This window comes from Oreochromis aureus, linkage group 5 (assembly GCF_013358895.1).
Source record: "Oreochromis aureus strain Israel breed Guangdong linkage group 5, ZZ_aureus, whole genome shotgun sequence".
In the NCBI taxonomy this organism is placed as follows: Eukaryota; Metazoa; Chordata; class Actinopteri; order Cichliformes; family Cichlidae; genus Oreochromis; species Oreochromis aureus.
The window spans coordinates 23,300,148-23,324,849 of record NC_052946.1 but is presented as its reverse complement, the minus strand read 5'-3'; the positions used below and the strand labels follow the sequence as shown (position 1 = coordinate 23,324,849).

Sequence of the window (24,702 nt, the reverse complement as noted above, 5' to 3'; positions counted from 1 at the left end):
TTGAGGATTTTCTTTTTTCTCTGTACCCGTCTTATGAAAAAAAAAATGTTTCTGTATTCTCGTCTCCCCGGAGGTTTGATTCCAGAAGCCCTTCAGGTTTTCGAGCAGACCTCTGTGAAGGGCCAGATAAAGCAGAGCAGAGCAGGGCCTGGTGATGCAGGCACAAGGGAGCACCAGAGACATAATAACATGCCAAAGAATCCATTGATGAGTCTTGCTTTTAAACCACGGGCCAATTTGATATTTCACAAAAGGCAGAACATAGAAATATACCATACATTGGGAATTATATGCCAAATGTGTGACTCTGTGCATATTTTTTTTATTAATTTCCAGCAAACTATATATGCTTTAACTTACCGCCTCAATTTTTCAGTAGCATCCAAGTATGCATGTTAGTTATGTTAGTTAGTCAAAAAAAGTCCAGTGAAAACACCAATTTATTCATTTAGTTTATCTAATAGTTCCCAACTTCCCATAGAAACCTATTAGAGATGATAAAATCAGCTAAAAAGCTGGCTGCTCTAACTTTATTAAAAGTTGGCCATGTTCCCCTTGTTTCTTGTATTGGTATTGGTAGGACAGTGTATAAGCATATGAAAAAAATAAGCTTATACTATTGAACGTGTCAGCATCACAGTTCAGCTCGTTTTTTAGTTTCTGGTAGTTTTGGATAACAATGCAGGTCAAACAAGCATGACAATAATCTTTATCAGACTACCCAGGCGATCAATAGTTTTGGTATGAATTAATGATTTTAGTAGTTTAAAGTTAAAGTTTAAAGTTTGACACCAAGGGAAAGTGGTCAACCTCGCACTATAATCTCATTTTACTCTTTCCTGTGCATTGTTTTCAGTCTTTGGCAGAGACTTAAACCTTGAGTTCCGAAGATTAAAAAAAACGTACAAACAGTTGTATAATTATATGCATCTGTTGTTAGTCAGACCCTTTGTTTTCAGCGTCATACTCACAACTGCGTCACAAGTCACTCTGAAACATTTCCTTGGTGTCATCATGCACTTTATGATTACATGCTGATGGGAATTAGTAAATGTACATAAGTGAATTAATGTATGGAAATTAGCTCGAGTGCCACCGTGGGCCTGGTTCAGTTGATCCCCAGCTGCATATGTTGGTAATCACCGCTGCTTCTTGAATTCACTCACAGGCACGCAATAAACAACCTGCTGCCAGCACCCCCTACGCTTTTGTCTAATCCGCCGTTTCACTGGGCTCTAGTTTGTCTCACAAAAATACGAAAGTGAATCTCAGCAGCAGAATGCACAGAGGCACATTAACTAGGATGTGTGCCTGCACACTAAAGCCCCAGACATTAGGTCTAGGATTTACACTGGAATATGAGTCCATAACTGTCTTAAGAGTTTAGTGCAGAAGTAAGTTCTCAGGCAGATCTTGAAGAACTTTGTGACTTTGGAGACCTAATGCCTGGAGATGTTTTTTAAAACTACATTCATTACTTTAGTTAATTGACCTGTTGAGCTGCTCATTTTAATCTGCAATGAGCCTGACATTAACTGAACTAATGAGACATTTTCTTTAAAAAAAATATATGTTTAGTGTTGCATTGATTCTTTCTCATGCATTCTTCTAAATCCTTCTTGAATCTTTGGTTAATGCCTCCACCTACTGGAAGAAAGAGTGCATCGCCTGTTATTAAACACCATTAGATACAGCTGCAGTAGAAGACAATGCTGTTTTTGTTAAACAGCCTTGAGATATAAATACTCGTGTTTCAAATCTGGCTTAAATCAGCGTAGTAGAGACCATCAGACCCTGCCAGGGCATAGAAATAGTATAACAAGCAGCTGGAATGATGATTTGTTGGATAAGCTGTGTGATCTTGGCTTACTGTGATCGGATGTTATGAGCCACCGGAAGACATGCTGTAAGCACTGTGAAAGGAAGCATTACTGCACTAAGATAGTAGGGGCAAAGAACAAACACTCGCCAGTGATCTGTTCTCCTGGTCATCATGCTTTCCAAGAGCTCCATCCATCATTGATTTTAAGGTTTCACTGACTTGCCCTGCAAAAGGATGCAACAATAAATAGGGATGAGAATTGAGATCTATCTTGCTACGGCTACATCTATCACTACAGATGTCTCCCCTCTGCTTGTCCACCACGACTATGTCCGATTGGTTAGCCATCACCAGTTTGTCCATCTGTATCTAGAATTCCCACAGGATCTTAACTTGCTCATTCTCAACCACTCGAGGAGGCGCACACCATTTCGACCTCAGGACTTGCAAGCCATACTGAGCACAGATGTTCCTGTACACTATGCCAGCCACTCTGTTATGTATGCCCTGTCTGTTAGCGTCTTGCACCCTGATGTTATGTGCTGGAGTGGTACAGTGACATGCTTTGCAGGTCCTGTCCTTCCTGTTCTTGCGCACAATATATTTGTTTGCAAAATCCTACTAACTATAAACAATAAAAGAATCTAACTACTTTACTTTTTTAATTCACATACTTGCAGGTGCGAGTAGAATAGGCACGGACCGCAGTCTAGAAAGGGGGATAGTGTCGCGCAGTCTGGCAACCCTCCTGTCAAACTCGCAGCGCGTGCAGGTTGCTTCTAGAAGTTGGAAACAGAAGTTAGCGTCTTTGCACCTAGCAGTACAGAGCTGCAAGCTAACATGGCAGGGAAGAGGGCGTTAGTAATCCTGTCTAAAGGCGCAGAGGAGATGGAAACTGTTATTCCCGTGGACATTATGCGCAGAGCTGGGGTTTGTAACATGCTATATGTTAGCATTTAGCAAATTAGCCTGTTAGCGTCTATAAAAATTAGACCCCGCTTCAGTCGACTCACATCAGTATTGGTGGCAGCATTGTTAAGATATCAGCCTGTCAAGACTGTTATAACAGCCTGATATCTTGATAAGTGTAACATACGTACTTACCATGTGCTAATGTTAACGCTTGCTAACACTGTCGATCTAACTTAGCAATTTTCCCCTTTGCATATTTTAGGTTATTTTAGCGCATAAGCTAAGTTTTCAGTCAGCTATTTTGGGGTTGTGTCTGCTAATGGTTGACGGACTCATAACCTTACTAGTGAGTGCAGACAGAGGTCAAGTTAAATGTCAAAGTCCGTCGTCGTTAAACATCTCCGCCATTTGATATCTTTCAAAATAAAAGTCTACGTCAGCCATACAGAGTGCAGACAAAATGCCACTTTGAACCATCAGGATAATGATGCACTGTTGTTGTTTTTTTCTTTTACTGCCCAAACATGTAGATAGCAGTGACGGTAGCTGGTCTTACCGGCAAAGAGCCAGTCCAGTGTAGCAGAAACGTTGTAATTTGTCCTGATGCCAGTTTGGAGGAGGCGAGCAAACAGGTGAGGCTCAGCAACTACCTGCTAACATTACATGCAAGAAGAAAAAAAAGCGTTATTTACAATGCTTATATTATATGCTTGTATATTTTTGTTATTGGAAAAATGTTAATGTTGATGGTCCCCCCCCCCCCTCTCTCTCTCTCTAGGGCCCTTATGATGTGGTCCTTCTGCCAGGAGGAATGCCAGGAGCCCAGAATCTAGCAGAGGTGAGATGGGGAGGGGGCCAGTTTTTACAGTAACATTTTTTTTGGAAATGGCTTAAAAAGAAAAACAAGTTAAAATGCTTGAATTTGCCTAAACATTAGGACTAAATAACTGACAGTGAAACCAAAGTGTGAAAAAATTTCTAAAGTTTCTCAAGGTTCATCAGTCTTATGTTTGATTAATATGTCTGAACTGAATCTTCTGTATAGTCTATGGTGTAACCTACACAAATGATTCTGCTTGTGTGTGGTGCATCATGTGTTTTATTATCTCGTGATTGTGTCCTGGTGTTTTATATGTGGTGCCAGTGACAAAAGAAACAAGTAAAATCTTGTTTTGTTTTGTTGTTGTTATTGTTTTTTTCATAGTCAAACATATTTTCCCATCGGGTTTTTCGAGTTCTTTGTACATTCTTTCAGGTCACTGCGTACTTATGGGATAGATTTAATGCAGAAGTATAAATCCACTGTTAAACGCATACACCCTTTCCGTCACACACTTGGGTCCTCAGTTAATACCACCTTGTCAGATTCAGTTTCAGATTGATATCACCACCTTCGGGGATTTAAGTTCTCTGCTGCTGTGCCAAAATTCCAGTATTGGGACCATTCTCAATTTGTAAATTGATAATTATATCCAAAGAAATGCAGTTGCTTCTTTTTAGCTATATGCGTGTGCAAGTAATGTTATCTTCTTTGCATAGTATCACAATAACATTTTTTACTAAAATTGCAAATATTTGGCAGCGGTAGGACGATTATTTCTGCTGGTTAAACGCCAATTGGGGAACAGGGGAACTAACACACACAGTGTTTAGAATGACCATACAGCAACCCTAGTACTGACTCACAGTTTGAAGGATATTTAGGATATTATTTAAAAGGTCTACCTGATGTTCACAAGAGGTGGCAACAAAGATGTGTGCAAACAAAACAAGGAAGTGACTCACATGTAGAAAAGTGGCCAGGAATTGTCCTGCCAACTTCTTCTCTCATTCAACACAGAGTAGTGTTCTGTTATACTGCAAATTTTGGTATTGATCTGATACCAAGTAAATGCAGGGCCCGCCACTGCACCACAGTAAATGCAGTGCATCATGTTGTCAGCTTTACTGTATCTTAGCCAGGGAAACTGGTCAAGCTATTCTCTTCGAAATGTATACACTTTCCCCCTTTGACTTTCAGTGGGCTCTGGCTTAGAGTCGCTCATATGTGGCTCATTATCTGATGCCGTCTCCGGACCAGTGTTAGACACAACCTGGGAGGTTGATGGCTCTGTGTCAGAGCACTGGCTATAAATTTCGGATGGATCAGGCCTTAACGAAAAAGTAATCAATCATTCTTTTCATCTTTTCCCATTACTCACAGCTACATCTATTACTTCTGTCAGACCTAGGCTACTCACCTCTCTCTATACGCCTGCACTTTGAAACGTACGCACGTAGGCCTACAGGAATATCTTTACCATGGCCAATCAGAGAGGTCCCGCCCTTGACTATCTCTGATTGGTTTAGACCACCATATGGGCATGATGTGTATCTGTTGTTGACCACATAGAGACTTTCAGAGTTGCAGAGACGTTTCTTTTTTACTTGAATGGCTGGTTGCACTATTGCGACCTAGGATTTTTTTAGTCGCAGCATTGAGAAATTGGTCGCACTCTAGAGCCCTGCTGTTCCATGCATCTCCATACCAGCATCGAAAATGTCTCCAGAACATGGTAGGGCTGTGCCATATCATATCATCTGCAATAACACTAGTGTAAATTTTATGTGAGTTATGTCAGTGTCAAAGCATGACATCAGTGCTATTAGCCATGCCATGCCTTTATGTTCCATAGCATACACGACAGACAGGCTAGGCATTTTCTGAGAGCAGGAGCCCCATGTCAGCCGCTTATGAAGATCTAATTCCTAAAAAGGGAGCTTTTTCAAAAAAAAAAACTCACTTCAAAAACTAACCTTCAAAAAAGCTCAATACTTAAATAAATATGCATTTTTGTTCCCACAAAGGTGGAAACAATAACCTTGTTTCACCGCTTAACCACTCCAACGTGGTAGATACCAGGTGATGTTGTGACTCAAAAGTAAATAAATGACTCAACCAAGCATCACTAACTGCGCCTCATATGACAGGAAGAGAAAACGTTGATTGGAATTTACTGATGTGGTTATGTGGTGGAAAAGCAGGGGTTTAAGCAGCTGGTGAAAAAGCCCAGGCAGAAGTATTCTTCAGTTTGATTATGTTACAGTATTGTAGAGCTCTTGAAGAGTTTCATGGCTAAGGTAGTTGTTGTTAAACTGAAGTGTGAAGCAGGCATATTACACTTTATTTAAAATTTCCAGAGAAAACAGTACCGAGGCTACGTTTGTGCTTATAATTGACTCATGGTGTGTTACTGCTGTTGCACTGTAATGTTGCTGCTGCTGGCACCTTGTTTCAGTAGAATCACACTTCAAATTAGGTCACCGGAAAAGGAGGATGGGAAATGCCCTTCAGTTACTTATACTTATAAATGCTGCTGCCTTTGAGCTGTAGGCATCAATAAAATGTTTTTTTTTCTATATCATCAGAAATGTCATTAGTGTCCTTTTTAGTATGTCACTAATGACAAGTAATGTAACTCACAGAGAGTTATATTACTTATGTTTCCTGAACTCTGTTAGAGATTGTTGTCATTCTGTGATGACATCTTATTGGTGATGAAATGGCAATTTTTTCCTTCTGAATACGCATCCGTGTAATACGCTGGCCTTTGTCGATCTTGTATAGTATGAACTGAACCATGTGTGTTTCAGATGTGTTCAGGTTTCATGTCATCCCATCCAGCTGGATGTGGAGAGCATCAGTTAGTGTTTGCATTTATATTGTTATATCAGAAGAATTTGGGTTTTTTGTATCAACTGCTTGTCCAATGTGCCAATGAAATAGATTAAAGAGATCCGTATTTTGACTGTTCTTGTAAATACTCAGTGAAGCATATATTACAAGATTTTGTATTTGTATTGTATAAACAATATGGTAAATAACCGCATTAGTTGACACTAAATCAAGGATTTTTAATGGACGAGTCTGCTGAATTTATGCTCTGCTTCAGATTTTAGATATCTGTCCAGTGTGTGGTGGGATCAGCTACAGCCTCTCTGTAATCATGAAAAGCAAAAATAGCTATATAGATTGGATAAATGGAAGATGAATAAGCCTTGAGTCAAGATAGGAATTTTTCACGATCATGTTTTTCTTCTTTTAAGTGATGTTATATTTAAAAAAACACACACAAACATTTTAGGCTTTAGAAGTGTCAAGTGTTTTTTAAATATTATCAGCTTATCTCAGTGATCATAATAAAGTCAGCATATACTCTGTGGAACCACATAGACGGCAAATGACTCACTGTGCATCTGGTTTTCTCTCTCTCTTGCAGTCTCCTGCTGTGAAGGAGGTGCTGAAAGATCAAGATGGCAGAAAAGGCCTGATTGCGGCCATCTGTGCAGGTACAGTTTGTGGAAACAACAAAGTCATAATTACATAATTACACAGGACCAACCTCGAGTTGAGGTGACTCTCTGTGGGTTAAAGCTTCAGCAGGAAATAAGCAAATGTTTTACTTTAGATAATCAATAAAAATTAAATGTTGATCACACAGACTGGTGCTGCCTTTAGCTTGATTGGTTTAAAGCTTAATCTTAACATGTAAAAGCCGTTTGCCATAAGGAAAACGCCTCAGTCAAAAAAGGACAAAGACAGAATTCTTCTTAAATTGCGGATTATGCAATTCGTGCACATATTTTGTACGTTAAAAATATTTTTCAGACTCATGTATTCTTAATACAGCTATTTATATGGACCGTGTATTTTGGTTACATTTGCAGCATTTATTTTTCAGCTTGAAAGATTTCTTCCAATTTTCATGTGTGAATAAACTGATCTGATCAATCAGAACACTGCATTTGTAAACAAATTCAAACATAGCTCAAAATGTCCACTGGTATTGAATACACAATGATATGGAAATAGTGAAATAATACGATTTTACCTCAGACATGCAGCTAAACGCTGCTCTGGGTCAAACCATGAAATTCTCCCTGCTGCTGCCTTGTCTTGAGAAGTGGATGAAACCAGTATCAGTTTCTTCCTTTTCTTATTTAGAAACATCGGGACCAGCTTATCATCACTTGACGCTGACCTCAGTTTTTTCACAGTGTGTTTTTTGAGGATGAAGTATTTGCAAAAATGCAACGCTTTGGTGTGTATTTAAGTTACATGGCAAATTTGCTTCTGAAAAATGTTGAATTTTGTTGTTTTTTTGGCATTGCGCTCATTTTGTAATGGCCTTAACTTTGGCATTTCTACATGGCAAAAAGAAAGTGTTGTTGTTGGAGGAGCCAAAGAAGGTGCAAGAGTGATGGAAACTGATACATACAGACACATAGTGATCGCAGGGTTTGCATTCTTAAAGTAAGATGTTGTGGCCATAAATGTGATCATTGTGCTATGGTGTAGTTGAACAAAAAAATAATAATGCGCACACTTTTCCAAAATATATCAAAACAGTTGACGACAAAAATTAATAAAAAAAAATTCTCATCTACAAAGATACTCTGGTTTTAGGTTCATCAAGTTATTTTTGTACTGGCAAATGGGATTAGGAAATGATGGAGGTTCGGTAGGTTCACACATGTCATTTTCTGAACATTTTAGTAAGTGGATTTAGCCTAAAAAGAGCATGCATCTCATCCAGATCTTGAAAAATATACACCAATTATAAATATCATCCTCCATTAATTTATGGAAATTTGCAAACTGCATTCAGAAAGGGTGAGGGTTTGATTAAGAAGTGTCCCCCAAGTGCACCCAGAAGAGGTGACATTTTATTTGACAGATGAAAGGACGCAGGAAGGACAATTCGAACGGGAACAGGGGACCAATGCGGCAAAGTGGATTGAAGGGTGTCCTAGAAATGACTGAAATCCTCACAGGAATACACAGTTTAATGAAACTGCCAGTTATTATCCTGACATATGAAAAAAGTTAGTTAATTAATAAAAAATAATAATAAAAAAGACTTGATTGAAAATTGGAGTAATAATGAGCCCCAAACAAGAAAACAGGACAAATTTATCTTATATATACTTCTATTTTGAGCTAATAAGTGACACATGCAAGTAAGAGATGTCCCCAAATATAAATACACAATTTATAAAACAGCCATCATAATCCTCACACTTTTCTCTGCCTTGCAGTTCCTGACTCTGGGAGAGACAGACCTTCTGAGACACAGACTGCTGTCCTCTGGGTGGGGACTGTGTGTAACAGGAGTAGCTTGGCTCTAACTGGCAGACTGCTGTTGTGCCAGGGAAAAGTGTAATCTTTAGACTGCATGGGAAGGCAGCCAAGGAGCATAATCAATAACTTTCTATTTATTAACAGTTTTTGGATGAGCTCACTGCAGTGGTAGGGCATTACCAAAGTTAATGCAGCAGCAGTCAATGTCTTCAGCCTCTCCTTTCTTTCTCCCACCTCTCCTCTCAATGTGGCTCAAAGTCTTTGGCGAGAGGCTGAAACCATATACCATATGTAGATATACTTAGAAACAATGGTACAGTTAAGGATACCTTTAGGACACAGTGTTATAATCGGATACTTTGCAAGTCTGTCATTGATTTAGCAACTGAAATCCATAAGGTAAAATGCATCATGTTGTGTATTTGCATTTTCTTGTTGCTGTAAACATTTTCCGTTGAGTTTGAAAGGAGCGGTTTGAGTATGCAGCCTTTTGCTTAGTTTACTCTTGACTCAGTCTGAATTCTTTGAACTGCATAAAGATGAAAACGAGGACCGACACAAGCAGCCGAACACGCTCTTTAGTGTCACTTTCTAACAGGAAGCTGTTAAATGAACCTTACACAGCTTTGCCCTTCTGCAGGTCCCACTGCTCTTCTGGCACATGGCATTGGCTTCGGCAGCACAGTGACTACACATCCTGCCATGAAGGAGAAGATGATGGCTGGAGGTAAAAAAACAAAACAAAAACCCAAAACAACAAAAACAGAAGCCTGTGAATTCATGTACTGCTAGTGGCTTTTGATATTTAGTGCTGAAACTCAGAAGAGAACAGGAGGTGTGTGTATTTGTAAAGGGCAGCAGATGGCGCTATACTAGCTCTTTCTTGCCTATAGAGAATCGTGTCACTCTGCAGTAGGAGAGCACACCACTCAGAGGTGAAAAGCAATGCAGGAATTTGACAGAACATACTAGAAATGGCTGAAATTGTGACCATGTCTACATTCTCATAGTTCACTGCAACATCATGACACGTGTGACTTTCGGTTTGTAGCTCAAAGCTGTCATATTGTCATAATCCTTATGGTGTTGCTCTTTCTTTTTTTAGACCACTATAAATATTCAGAGGCTCGAGTACAGAAGGATGGACATTACATCACCAGCCGTGGGCCAGGAACGAGTTTTGAGTTTGCCCTGACGATTGTAGAGGAACTTATGGGGGCTGAGGTTGCAGCTCAAGTCAAGGCTCCTCTTATTATGAAAGACTGACTGTAGCTATGTTTGCTTGCAACACTGCAAACAACACAGCCCCCCCTATAAAAGTCTGACAGTGCTGAGACTGCTAATCCATTATAGCTGGCATCAAGATTCAGGACTTGCTATTGAGAAAACATTCTGTTGCGAAAGGTTATCGTTCTCCTCTGCCTTTCATAAGTTGCCAATGACACTGAAACAATATGGATAATCATCACTGTTATATTGTAGCTAATTTCCACTAACTGCTTCCCTATTATTTTGACTGCTGTATGGCAATGTCTGTCATTAAAGGACAAGTGTGATGAATCTCTGCTCTTGTTATTCCATTGTTTATTAATACTGGAGGTCACTCTGTAGATTTCACATGCCTGCAGTGCATGTTGACACCTAAATATAGGCTGCATAATGTAATGTATTGTGAGCACTGGTTAGAACGCGGGAAACGGAATCCGAATTGATTGACAGACACTCTGGTCAATGAGAAGGCTGGACCTAAATGCAGTTGTGTTTTAAACGGCGAATGGTTTCTCGCCCGCAGCCGATAGGGCGGGGTTTTGATGTAGCGCGTGGTAGCTGTGTCAGAGCAACAAAATCCGGAGGGTCTTCACACAGTCAAAAAGGAAGAGGAGGATTTCGCCTAAGGTAGGAGCGTTTGGGTTTTCTTCCAAGTGTTTTACGGGTTATTGCGACTCCTGTTAACCATAACGTTCTCCGGGAATATGCTTTGTAACTGTAATATTTTATTTAAGAATATAAACGCAGTTTACACCACGTTAATCACGTTAACTAGCCACCGCGGGTGTCAAAATTAAGATTTTTCCGGCACGTTAATTACACAGCAGCATACCGGACAAAGGTTACATCATTTAAAGAGTGGGTGTTTGCGACTAGGACTCACTTTGTTAGCCGTGATTAGCCTGCTGAGTGTGGTGAGTGGTGAGCCTCAAGTTCGCGGCGATCTATAAAGCCATAATGGATTGACATCACCGTCTCAAATTGGCCGGGCAGAGTAACGTTTGCCCAAGGTAACTCGTCCACTGCATGCTCACTGTGCAGGGATGCGTTATGAGTTGAATTGAAACCAGAAGAACGACGTATCTTTACACTGTGAGATCGTTCTGCAGATGTGACCTGACATGGAGACGTCAGCTCCAGAAGCCCTCCATCCTCAGCAGCAGCCGCAGTCAAGACTGCTGCATACGCTCACTGTAGCTAATGCAATGCGGCACAGGCCAGGTTGTGCATGACTTGTGATCCAACTAAATATGACTGCAGGAAATTTAATGAGCTCTAAATCAAAGTTCCATCGATACTAATGTTGCCACTTATTGGAATGACTATGCAAACTACAGCATTTTGCAGCATGAGTTGGCTTCACCAGAGATCCTTACTGACAGAGAGGCCCTGTCAGGATTACACATTCATGGTATTTCTTTAAAAAAGTGCGATCCAGAGGTGTCATCTTCATCTTATTCATTTTACATAACCAGGAAATACACAGCAAGTTATAGTCTCATAGACTGCATGCTCAGTTGTAGGGAAACTCCCTTTTACACCACTTTGAAGCAGCAGTAATTCTTAGCGAATCATGCATATCCGCAGCAGAGCAGTCAGAGGTCATCAACATTTAAAAGCAGATCCAATGGCTTTTTATTATACAACCAAACAAAAGTTAGGGTGGCACTGAGGCTTCCTTCTCGGTATTGTGCATCAAGAGAGACAACTGTTAAAATCAAATGAAATAAAATCAACATCATCAAAAAGAGGAGCGTTTGTGTGAGGCTCCCCATGAGAAATGATTTCACTCGCTGACTACTAATGGCATGTTTATCGTAATGATTACTTTAAAATGTTTTTCGGTGACATTAGTTTGAGGCAAAAGAGACAGTGTTAACATTTTTCTGCATTTTTCAGTTATTTTCTGTTAGTGAGCTGTGTTGCTAAGTGGTTAATGTTAGGTTTCTTACATATTTGAGGTCATAAGCTATGTTTGAGGTCTGCAGACCACAGGCTAAAGTTTGGTTTTAGAGCTTATATATCATCTTCTTGGAGCTATTTACCCTACCGAAAAAAGCCCACAATTTGGATTTCCTGCCCGACTGTTGAATAACAACAGGGGCCAACCATGTAAACAATGTCTGTCCATGATTGACTGACCATTGCAACTTCCTGTGGAGTTTGAGGATTTTTTACTTTCTTTCTTTTTTTCACTGACTAACATTTATTTAGAGATAATCTCTTGCTGGTTACGGTTTCTAAAAGTCTTTATCATTTTAGATGACTATTCTCATTGTGTTTAGACGTCATCATTCTATTGTCTGCCTGATTGAATTTGTTTTATTTCAGTGTTTCATAATAAACCAATTAATGTCAATTAATCCTTACCACTCCCTGAATGATGAAAGTTGCTGCTTAAATGACATCTTCTTCATAAACTGTATAGCACATTCTCGTTAATTTTCTGTGTTTTTCAGTGGGGTATTTATGGAACGTTAACATTTTGCGCTCTTGCACAAAACATGTTAGAATTATTCTGCTTGAGCAGTGGTACAGTAAAGAGCTTCAGGCTTGACTCCCTATTTCTGGATGGGGCAGAGGAGGGCAGGATGGGGGTAGGGTGAGGCTGAAGTCTCTGTGACTGAGTCATTGGTTTAGCTAATGATGCAATTAGAGTGCTACACTTTGCATCTCCTGATTAGCTCCGCTGTTCACACAGACTGAATTTGCTTGCCTGAGTTGTTTTTACAGATGTTTCAAAAGGTAATAGGCAATTTTCAAGCAATCATGGTTTCATCAGACAACCACAATTTTTAAGGTCATAAGCAATAAATCGATAGGTCTGGCTCTGACACTTAACCTAATGGGGAATCTAAACAATAGTTGTTTGTAATTGTACAATTTGGGACCAGAACAGGTCAAAGTTTTGAATAAAATGTGCATTTTATATTAAGTTACGGCTACCTAAATGTGCACAAGTCTGCATAAAATTCTATTGCAAAGAAATTTAAAAAAAAAAAGCTATATAGTATTCTGCTATTTTGACTTTTTTTTTTTCATTATAGTCAAAAGAATATAAGATTGTTTATAGCAACATTTTTGTCCCAGCTGTTTACTCAGCGGGGATTTGTTTGCAACTGTCATGATTTAGAAAATTTACTTAGTTGGTATCTATAAATGTGAAGTACAGGTATGATGTTTGAAGAGGTAGTTTCGTTGATAATCCGGACTCTCGAGCTTTTTTTTTTTTCTTAATAATCAAAGGTTAATAGAAGACTGAACTCAGAGGTTTAAAATTCAGCTTACGACTCTTATGTAATTAGTCTTTCCTTAAACAAAAGTTTCAGTTCTGAGTAGGGACCAGCATATAAGCTTTAAATCTTAATAAATATACATGTAAGCTTTTCCAGAATGGCATCAATCCTTGGTGCCTTGTTTTTCTGTTTATCGTTATGTCAGATACAGTTAGCAGAAATAAATGGGCCTGACCCAATGTACAAAAGCGGATTTTGAACTATAACAGGAACATTATTAGTTCACACAGTGTGTATGGTCAATTAAATATTCCTTTTGTGTGCTGTATCTATGGTGAGCAAACATACGGAAAAGGTCTGATGGTGCAGTCCCATGTTGTCCTGGTAGTTATGCATCAGTTGTGTGTTGTTGCACAGATCCCTCTGTTAACATCACATTATCCATTTGCTGAAAATGCATCCACTTAGGCCCAAACGGAACAGCTGATTTATGTATCTCTGCAGCCCTCACTACATCTTCTGTGCACATGAAGTGTTGCTGATGAGAGCGATAAACCAGGCAGTTTATTCCCCTTTACCAGCAAGAAGACAAGGTAACTGATCCCAGTTGCAGAGGACTGAATGTTTTTTAAACAGCAATCAAAAACCTGATTTAAATTAGGTTAATCTCTATTCAGGGTCATCTACTTATGTGCCTCTGCATCACTTTCAGCTGTGGTGCTATTTTTTAAAATTTCGTCTTGGAAGCCCCACTCAGAACCATTTGTACTTGAACGTCTGCATTTTCTCCACAATTATTAAAGTTGTGTAGCTGCAGTTCATTAAATTCTGTTTCAGACTCTACTTTTGGAGAGGTCCATTTTTTTGCTGCTTGGTGTCCAGCACCTTCAGGTTAGGGGCTCAGTGAGGAGCTTTTTTTAAAAAAAAATTATTTTTGTTTATTTGCTCTTTAATTGTCACAGGGGCTGACACCTTACTAGTAAAACAATAACCACTATCTTGAAATTGAAAAAAAAGTTTCACAGTAAAATAAAAACAACAAACTTATTTAGACAGCACTAGAACACCTCTGATTGGAGTATCCATCCTTCAGTGTCCAAGATGGTCGAAGAAGCAAAATGGTATTGAGCTCCATCACTACAAAAACTTCTCAGTCAGCCAGGCACAGCATGAAAGTAGCTACTATGATATCACCTACTGGTTTCTCAAGTCCCATTTTGAAGCTGAGCATTTCTGTTGTCACTACCTTGATCTTTTGAAAGATAATCTGATAAGAGTAGGGTGTAGTTTGAGTTTCTCTCTGTGAAACTTCACACTGATGGGTTAAAGACTTGTCAGTCATATGTTGTTGGTCAGTGACCGTAACCCACATAATCCTCTTTTCTGAAACTGTTGGCCAGTATTTACAAAATGGACGTAATGTTTTATAAACTGTGAACCAATTTCCCATTGACAGCTGTAGACCAGAAGCTGTATTTTGCAACCAATTTTTGACATCTGGTTGCTTTTAAAAAGAATGCAGGTTTAAGCTTTACATATTGGCCTTACTTACACACAGGAGCTACGGGTGTCTTTTATACTGTCTATGGAGCTAGCCAGTAGAAATAAAACATTAGTGAAGAAGGGCTAGTCCCCAGTAACGGAACTTTCAAAATAAAAACAACGTGGTTGTCAACTGCAGATGGATGTTTAAAAAAAAAAAAAAAAAAAAAAGGGGCGGGGGAAGCAGTTGCCAGGTGTTTTTGGATAGATCCCTGAAGTAAACTCTATATATGGTAGTAGTTAATTGACACCCCACCAGACTTTAAAGTCATTTCAACATGTAAATGCACTCGGCATGGTTCAGCTAGAAATGCTAGCAAAAATAGAGGCAAATTATCATTATTTTAAGATAAGATTCATTATTAGCTTGTTTGTCTGACCCCATGCTAAATGTGTGAATAACAACAATTGAACTACAGGCTTCTCTTAAAACAGCTCTTGTCCCAGGTGTTAAATTTCCTAGTATCTGAAATGGACCGTGCTTTCTTCACCTTACAGAGTTATTCATTAAAAGAATACCACGATGCCCTTTTAAATTTGCCAGTTAAATGGTTGTTTTTCCATACACCAAGAAACTGTGACACATTCCAGCAGAAAAACAAGATAGAGATTAATGATGCAGTTTATTTTTGTGAAATGAAAATTTGTTGTGCTGTTTTCATTTTTTTTTTTTTTTTCTTCTGTTGTAGCTGAACTATGTGAGTTAACATTTCTTAAACTGCCCAGCTGGTAGTAAGGAGGGCACCTGGCATGATCACAAGAGCATCACCCTTTCCTTATGCAGCTGTCTGGCAAAGCTGCAGAGTTTCTCACAGAGACTTCATGCCGACAGCATTAGGCATATACCCAGCAAAAAGCCAGCCCCTGCAGCACTGAGTATGAACATGAATCTGTATGTACATAATTTTCTACGGTCATGATTAGAGGTGCCTTTGTTGTCTGTGAAACTGTGTAGAATGGTGGTTCAAGGTCATGTGTGTCTCCTCTGTGCTGCCTCCCTTTTTGCAAAATGTTTAATCTAACATGATTTTGATCAATTTCCCAAAGGGTAATTAATGCTTGAGGGATATTATTATTTGAGAGTTACTGAGAGCAGATGAAAATTTATTTAGCTGGCAGATATCCCACCATGCTTGGTGTCATGATTGGAGAGGAGCGAGCCATGAAGCCGTGGTCTGGCTGGAAGCAGAAGCTGGAGATGCCGTGACTAGGCCTGGGCTCAGCGAGAAAGGCCAGGAACAGTGGTGCGCAACAATGAAGCTGTAGCTGTCCCCTCAGGCTCTGGAGAACACAAACACATACACAGGGCAGAAAAGCTATTAACACATATCTAAGGAAGTTGGTCTGAACATCACACTGGTGCCAAACACAAACTAAAGAAGTAGAACACATATAAGAATATGGAATCATTTTAGCAATCACGTGTCCTTGGAATTCAGGTGACACAAACTAAGGTATAGAGTATAAATGTAATTGTAAGTCTTATTATGCACGACATTGTGCAATTGTAATTTCTTTTTGAACTGTCCACTCTACTATACCTATATTTATTTCTTGTCTTTATTGTTTCTTGTCTAAGCACTAAATCATCTATGTGCTGATACCATACCACTGTATATTTCCCTGTCCTAGGAGTCACAAACACATGATGGGACTTGGGATGTGTTCAACTCAAATGCCGTCATCTCTTAGCCCAACTACCTGCTTAGCCACCTGTTCACTTAACCAGTGCAAACCCTACAGAAAAAAACCTGAACAATCAGGACTCCACGTATCCTGATTACCCTAGACATTATAATAAATATACACTATTAGCAGCTTAGTCTGCTAACATCTTCCTTTAACCTCACTTCCTGACCCCCACCTACTGTGTCTGGCTCCAGAACTCACTCTTTCTCTCTCTCTTTTTTAGTCAGGTAGATGGCCTCATAATGTTGTTTAAACATCAATAATATTAAGTTAAACTTCCATCCCTGCTTTTTGAAAGCAGTGGTTTTATAGCATTGATTTTTATAGCATTGATTTTTTGCTAGCATTACTTGCAAATACTATCAGTAAGGTGGGGTCAGTTTCTCAGAAACTGCACTTGTGTACATTACCTTTTAAAATTCTCACTGTGATAAAGGAGAGTAGAATAAGGAGCTTGATGCATGCTAAAGTGCACTGGATTTGATTAACAGCAGTATGTGTTATAACACATTGTTGATTCTTAAATGGAAGTGGTGCTCAGAAGTTACCAGGCTGCTCATAAGGGTTAGAGTGCACAGCTGTGAATAAATGGTTTCAAAGCATGCATATTGGGTGGGTGATTGATGCTTGGTTCCAAGGTATAGGCATCTTTACATTCTGTTACTGTAAGACATGATTTACAAGTGGTTTTCTCATAGAACTAGTCAGCTAGTCTTAGCAGTGTTTGTTGTGTGGTTAACTGGAGTTGAGCAGTTCTTACAATTGGAAACCATAGGTCCCTTAGTGCAAGACACTACTGTCTTGTCACTGAATTTAAAATGAACACAAATTTGATTTCTGCTTTCTCTGACCCACCCATCTTGCATCATTTACAGCTCACTGTTTCACTGAATGCACGCTTAGTCAAATGCTGACAGTGCAAAGGGATTTAGAGTGTGTGTGTGTGTGTGTGTGTGTGGAGGGAGGGGCATTTCCTTTAATGCATCTGCTCTGCTCAGTGACTCCAAGCTCTCACATTTATTCTGTCACTTCTCTGTCTCTTTCTTTTTTCTTTAGTCTCTCTTCTCTGTCCCTGTTCTGTCTGTCCTTTGTCACTTTTTTCTGTCTCATGTTCTCATGTCAGACATACGTGCTCATATCACTCAGGCGCATAATCGTGGTCACACATTCACCAGTCTTCTATCATTCCTCCTCCCTCTCCTCTCTCAGCTTTTCTGCTCAGTCTCTTGGATTTTTTTGGCTGCTGCTCCTCCATCATTGCTACTGTGCTCTGCATTTACTCCCTGGTTCTGCTCACTGCGTCAGGAATCAGCAACAGACTGAGGTGGGTGTTTTAAGAGCATCGTCGCTAGGTCTGAGGCTATACATCTCTGGTATCTCTTTCTCCCTCTCTCTCTCTTCCTTTCCTCTCACTTTGTTCTGCTAGTGAGAGTCGGGATGATTGCGCTTGTCTGTTCCTACAGGGGAGCAAGTGCTATACTATCTGTATGCAGCAGCATTTAACACTGACACACAATATGCTAGCGAGGTAGCGTATCTACCTTTCCAGATCTTTGTCTGTTTCTGCTTTGTCAATATGGTTGATAATGCTGCTGCTGCATTGAAAACCATCTTTGCATACCTTATTATACTGGCATGCATCCCCCCCCCGGACTCTGTCTCGCGTCTGTTTCTACTCCATTACTTTCCTTTGTCTGAATGTCATGCTTTATGCATGCTCTATCCTTTTGAATTTCAGCCAAATACTTGGCCGTGTTCTAAGATTTATAAAGAACTACCTTAAAATAGTCAGCGTGAAGGACATGGGTGCAGGCTTGCACTAAAACACACATACACACATGCGCATTCACAAAGGAGGTTCAATTCCTCTTCACCTTACCTGCCCTGCTGCTGCTGCTGTTCCATCTGTTGCCGTCGCCACAGCGAGCAACACCCTGAAGTGAGGCTTTAACTGTTCTTGCAGTGTTGTGATGTGCGTTGCTGAGAGGTTGTGACAGTCATCTGTGCCTGGCCGAATGTGTTACCATGTTATTTAAATGTGTGTTTGTGCGTGGGTGTTCATGCTGTGGCTGATTGTTGTGGGCCAGCATCTCTGCATGCCCGTGTGTGTGAGTTTGCGCTCACATACAGTATGTGTGTTTGCCTGGCCGTGGGCTCCGGTCCAACAAGAAAGCACAGGAGAGGCAGGCTGCAGGGTTTCAGTTTGGTGCAGTAAGCTGTTGAATGCTCTGTAACAAGCAGAAAACGGCAGATTCTTGTGGTGTGTTCTTTCACTCGGCAGGTACAGCTGTATTGCAGGAAAACGTTTTTTGTTTTTTTTAACTGAAATATCTGCAGTGCATATGACTGCAATGTGTCTTTGAATTGGTTCTGACAGAGGCAACAAACAGTACCACTAACAATTCTTCAGACAACATCCTTTCAAATAAAACCTGTGTGACATCCAGTGATAAAAGAGTGGACTGATTAATCCGTGTTTTGCAGAATTTCTTTGATTAGATGTCATTCGTAATAGTTGTTAATGTTCGAATAAAAAGGTATCACTGCTTCTCTTATAGTGTTCTGCTGCACCTGCAACCTGCTGATTTCAAAGGCAGATGTTTGGAGTTGTTCTATAAAGAAACAAATTAAAACAGAACAGCATAGATCAATAAACTCCCTTGAGGTTTAAATGTTTTTTAGGCAAACACCTTTCCCTATTATCTACATTAAGTTGTAACTACGTGCCTGTGCAGATTATAGCATCAGAGGTGTTCAGAGAGATTCAGATGTGTAAGATCTTCAGTCACGGGCTTAAGGGCTGACAGTGGTCATTGGCAGAACTCTGACATTTCACTCAGCCTTATCACCAGTGTAGGTCCTGACTCTACAGTTTTCACATCTTGGTCTGCTGGACGCTCCAGTTGGAGTGTTTTGTAAACTGAGCTCAGTAATCATTGTGCAGTTAAGATTTAGCGGCCTGTCTAGCGTCATTAACCCTGTTTTGGAACTCCTGTGGGGCGTCACACTCATGCAGACACAGGAGCTTGGGAAATTTATCATATGTCTTTTTTTTTTTTCTTACCAGGTGTTTTCCTCCTGCCTAGCTCCCATATTTTTTAATCCAATTGTGTAGGAAAAGATGTCTCTATTATGTGAACCTTGCTGAGGACTGAACTAGGGATATAAATAATAAAACATTTTCTCAGTTAATAGAACAGCTTTGGGTGTTTCACGTGACTCTGCTGTTTTTGTCATAGTCCTGTTGATGGCGTGATGCGGTGGATTTTGTTTGAAACTGGGTGATATTGATGATATCACACACAAATACTGATTGAGCATTTTATCAAGTGTGTATGTCATTTTTTTTGTTTGTTTGTTTGTTTTTTGGTGTGCTTATCTTCAACAACCACTATGGGGCGAAAAAAAAAAAAAAGATTTTGGTACACTCACAATCATATCTAAGAATTAAAAAAAAAATAAAATAAAATAAAGTCAGTAATCCCTGCTTGGTGATGAACATTTAATGGAGGCAATTGGAGGCAAAAATCTAGTTTTCAGAGACAATAATCAATATCTTCACTGTTTTCCCCTTAAAGATGGCATTTGATGAGCTCCCTGTACTCTTAATGATGAGTTTTGACACCTAAGTATATGTCAATAAAGTTGTGACTTGATGGCCATTAGAATAGTTTCTGTTTTTTTCTGAGGGTAGAGCTTAAAGGGTTATGCCTAACAGGCTTTCAAGGGGTTAATGTGGAAAAATTGTGTATGGAGACAACCCAGTCTCCAATCTCCTTTGCTGCAATAAATAAAACAGTACAAAAAAAATAAATATTAATACATATTAACACAACATAGTATATGTTGTTTTAAAATGGACAAAATATGGAAACCAGGCCAGCATACCAACATTATACTACGTGATGGTATTGATGATAAGGTAGCTTGGGCTCTGGTTAATTGAGGAATTTGTCCTAGATTGATCTGCAGAAGTTAACATAGACCATACAGCATCAGCTCTCCTTTCTGCATTCACTACATTCGTTAGCCACTCAGAGGAATTCTCATCATATGTAACTCGAAATGCTATCACGACTCAACACTCTGCGACATCATTTAGCAACTGTTCTTGAGTTCACATGAAGGCAGTCTACAAAACTGGCATATTTAAAAATCCCCTTAAAAAACCCACTGATGATAGAACCTTAATGACTGTTGTATATGTGCCTAGCTTAATATAGATTAATTTTTATGGTAGTTTAATTTTAATGGAGACTGATTTGCATGTCACTGAGTAAAATAAGTATTGGATCACCTACAGTTTTAAGATATGTTGGCTATGATTTGTTTAAATAAAGCATTTCTACCACAGCTAAACTGGGGAGGTCTTAAAACTCAAGTGCTAGGCCATTTACTGTTGACCACTTTGCCTACAGCATTAACTGCCTTGTCTATACAAGCCCTGCTCATGGCATCTCAGATAAGACTGATGTGGCTTAGTTCCAGTTGTAGCAGATCACACTAATGCAATTACTGAAGATGATGTAGTCATTGGCTTGTTGGTTTTCAGTTCTTGTAAATGTAACACTTCAGTCTTGCAGTGGAAGTACTTGCCTTTCAAGAAGCAATTTTCCTGGCATTGTGATACATGATCAAATTGCTGTTGATTTGGTTTAGTTTTTTCCCCTCCAGTTTGTCCCAAGATATTTTTAATGGATAGTGACATTAAATCTTGATCCATTAGTGGCCAGTCCTCTTTACTATAGTATGTCCTTGCTCTGTGGCATGCATTGTGTGTCCTTGAAACTTAATAAATCACTATAATGGGAGAAAATTACCCTAGAAACATTTTCCACACAGTGCTCAATAGTGTGTCGACTGGCTAATAAAGAGCTTAATTTAGAGCCACAAGTGTGATTAAAATGGGTATTTGTTGTGAAAGTGCTGCTGCTTAGTGTTGTCAGCATAAGGACAAAAATGGTTTCACAAAAGGAAGTTGGTCACCTGATGGGTTTCCAATTGATAACCTGAGTTTGACTGGGCACTAATTTAATCGTTATTCATCATTTATTTAGTCGCAGTCTGGTAATGGGGTTCACTCTTGTTATGTTTTACTTGTTTTTATTTTTTAAAACCTTTTTTCAAAGCTGTTATTGTTGCTGCTGTACTTTGCTATTTTTCTGCATGATGGAAGTGAATTTGACAAAAAGCTGTGCAACTTTTGTTGATTGAGTGACAGTTATTTATTTCTATATTCAACATTTACACTCAGTGTAAGATGGTCATTGTTTAGTTTAACATTTTGAAGCATGTGGTTTCTATTCTTAGTCTCATAAACTAAATTTGTCTTCTGAGACCATCTTACTCCACTGCTCTTCACCCACAAGGAAAGTTAAGTAATTTGTGTGACGTTGTCATTGTTTATGCTTTTATTGGACACATGTGGAATTGCTTTGTTTGACTACATCAGACCAAAACCTGCGGTGTATTGCAGTCGCTATCATTCATTTCATCAGTTGTGATCAATTTAGCCACTTGTTAACACTCTAAAAATAGTACAAGCCCACTGGATGAACTCAGTAAGTGAAGCTTATTTCCTGTGTAGCTTTTATTTCATAAAAAAGCATCTTCTGGTTTTGAATGAGGTCTACCTCTGCAACGAAGCAAGAAACTCTTTGAAGTGCAAGCTAGAAAGAGCGATCTACTGCCGGCATGTTGATTTCACAGCACAGACCAAAATACATCTGCACACATTTGTACACGTACAATCTACTTGTGGGTCATGCGTTTCAGTTTCTCTTCTTGATGTTTCTCTGTTGATTCGTGATCTTAGGTCAAGTGCACGCACCGTGAATTATGCTGCCTTGTTTCTTTTTGCAGAAGTTTAGGTAATGTTCATTAGAGATGATTTGTGAGTGTAGATGCATTTGACAAAAACTTGACCGCATTATTCATGATGCTTTGCAACATTGTGTAGACAGTACATGTGAATTATAAAAACGCCACTGCAGGTGTGAAGAATGACTTGGCACTGACTGTTGTGGTTGACGTGTGTGGTGACTTATGAGGCACTCTGCTGTTTGTGATAGTTGAGTTATTGAGGTCATGTCTATATTCGCTGCAAATGCGAGAAAATCTCAAACTGAAGGCTGGTATATATTTATTTATTTTGTCCTGATTTTGCTGCATTCATAGACGTCTAGCTTTGTAACATGTGACAGTCTTTCGTGGACGTGTTAAGTGAGCATTTGCCTTCAGTGGTGTCCTTTGTCTTTAATTTTTCCGTATGAATCCCCCTCACAGGCCTTCTGCTCTAGGGCCTTCCGGTATCTGTGAATTGGTTCAGCTGACTGAAAAAAAAGACAGTGACCTATCTTCATCAGTAAGCATTAAAAAAATGTAAATGATTCAGAAAAATGAGCTTAGAGGAATATTAGGTGTATTAATGATGCTCACACATGACAATGGGTTGGTATAGTAATAAAACAAATGATTCACATGAATAAATTAATTCTCAACCCTCAGTTGCAAGCTTGTTGGTTTTGGTGTTTCTGCACTTTACTAAAAGACAAACGGGGAGGGATGATAAATTGATGAAAATCCAGGCCTGATAAACTGCATTGTTGCTTATTTGTTACTTCTTATTAAATGATCTATTGGACGGTAGCCTGCAGGACATCAAGTGGAGCTGATTATACTTTTGGAAAGTCCTTTCAACTTTGACACTTATTCTGTGACTCATGATATGAGTAGTCTGAAAGAGGGGCAGAGTTTATTTCCGAGTGACTAGTGAGCTGCTAGTTAAGGAAACTCTGTCTTTACATGCTAAGAATGCTGCCTGCCTTTCCAGGGCTCGCAAAATTTCAAAATCCCTGGTAGCCCTTCGGGCAGGGACTCTTCAGTTTTTGGTAGCCCCAAATAAATTTAAGTAGCCCGAATAAAAAAATAGAGCAATTTTTTGATTGATGTTTTGTTTCCTGTTTTGTTTCCGTTACAATATTATACATTAAAGTATAATATTGTAACGGAAACAAAACATTAATCAAAAAATTGTTGAAACACAAATTACAACATTGTATAAAAATTACAATCATCAACTCAAATACTTGGTTCTAATTGAACAGAAATTTCTATGAACTTGTAAGAACTGTGTAGAACATGAATCAGTCTGTGTCAGATCCTGAATCTGAAATTTCCACTGAAGTCAAGGGTAAGAGGCAAGTGGAACCAAGATCTAGGCCATTTGCTTTTTGAAGTTTGCAAAGACTGCTAAATTTTGCCAGTGGTAGTTCACTCTGTGCAACATAGTACGCTGTTCTAAACAGATTTTTCAGGTTTATTTTCAGTATGTTATTTGCAATTGGTGTTTGTTCTGGGAAAGATATTGCAGACTGAGCAATAATGCATTTCTTGCATTTCTCATGGGTTCTAATGGGGGTCTTTCTTAAAATTACTGGTCCCAGTAACAAAGGCGCTTGTCGACTCAGAAATCGAGGGAAAAGCAACAACACACCCGGCAGAACATTATGTTATTTACAGGGGTGCACATAAGTGGTCTGCATGTGCACATTCGCTGTCAAAATAAAAGACGCGCACCAGATAAGAAGTTGCAACGCGTGTTTGCGTACATATAAAAGGCTCTGTTTTTGTCCGCCAGAGTGGGATTTTCACGGCACATTCTGCACCACATCTCTGTGCGTTCATCATTTGTTTGAAGCCAGCTCACCTCCTGCAACCACTTTTCAGAGAATACGCGCTTCTTTTGCGGTTCGGACATCTGACATTTCTTTGGAGGTGGAGGAACACCAAAGTAATTGCTTAAAGGAGTTTGCTTCTTCGACATCTTTAAGAGTTCTAAACAAATGTCTGTCCTCCTCCAGAAAATCTTATGTACTCAAACGCGCGTTGCAACTTCTTATCTTGTGCGCGTTTTTTATTTTGACAGCGAATGCGCACCTGTGGACCACTTATGTGCACCCCTGGTTATTTAGCTTGTCATATTGCAGCCACAGAAATTCTTTTGTCCCTGAAACTATAAAGCTGCACTTTCTTTTTGCCTTATAGTCTGATTTGTCATAACTTTTCCGTTTTGTGGTAGGCTTTTCTTTGGCTGTCACTTCTTCACCCTG

At 39.3% G+C, this 24,702-nt stretch overlaps 2 protein-coding genes and 1 long non-coding RNA gene across 4 annotated transcripts in view; 2 read left to right on the top strand and 1 right to left on the bottom strand.

Annotated features, from left to right (window-relative positions):
- Positions 1–2,544: 2,544 nt before the first annotated feature.
- On the top strand, positions 2,545–10,419 carry park7 (parkinson protein 7). The gene is made up of 6 exons (XM_031732708.2): positions 2,545–2,752; positions 3,265–3,366; positions 3,513–3,572; positions 6,994–7,063; positions 9,496–9,582; positions 9,961–10,419. The coding sequence occupies exons 1-6, from the start codon at positions 2,663–2,665 to the stop codon at positions 10,119–10,121; spliced, it is 570 nt and encodes a 189-aa protein (XP_031588568.1). The 5' UTR covers positions 2,545–2,662; the 3' UTR covers positions 10,122–10,419.
- A 214-nt stretch (positions 10,420–10,633) lies between these two features.
- kcnab2a (potassium voltage-gated channel, shaker-related subfamily, beta member 2 a) overlaps positions 10,634–24,702 on the top strand; it is an 87,393-nt gene continuing 73,324 nt past the window's right edge. Inside the window, exon 1 of one of the 2 annotated variants that reach the window (XM_039612192.1) lies at positions 10,634–10,751. The gene's annotated coding sequence lies outside the window, so the exon portion shown is untranslated. Of the gene's footprint in view, positions 10,752–17,673; positions 17,916–24,702 lie in introns of those variants that run through there. The other variant, XM_039612193.1, reaches the window with a different exon arrangement.
- LOC120440222 lies at positions 15,507–18,582 on the bottom strand. The gene is made up of 2 exons (XR_005613083.1): positions 18,471–18,582; positions 15,507–16,183 (listed from the first exon to the last, which is right to left on the bottom strand). It is a non-coding gene; the product is annotated as an uncharacterized LOC120440222 (long non-coding RNA).

Excerpts from the sequence above, each read along its gene's own strand:
- park7 (XM_031732708.2), top strand. The coding sequence starts at position 2,663 with ATGGCAGGGAAGAGGGCGTTAGTAATCCTGTCTAAAGGCGCAGAGGAG. Across the intron at positions 2,753-3,264 it reads ACATTATGCGCAGAGCTGGG|ATAGCAGTGACGGTAGCTGG; the intron begins GTTTGTAACATG and ends CCAAACATGTAG. Across the intron at positions 3,367-3,512 it reads TGGAGGAGGCGAGCAAACAG|GGCCCTTATGATGTGGTCCT; the intron begins GTGAGGCTCAGC and ends CTCTCTCTCTAG.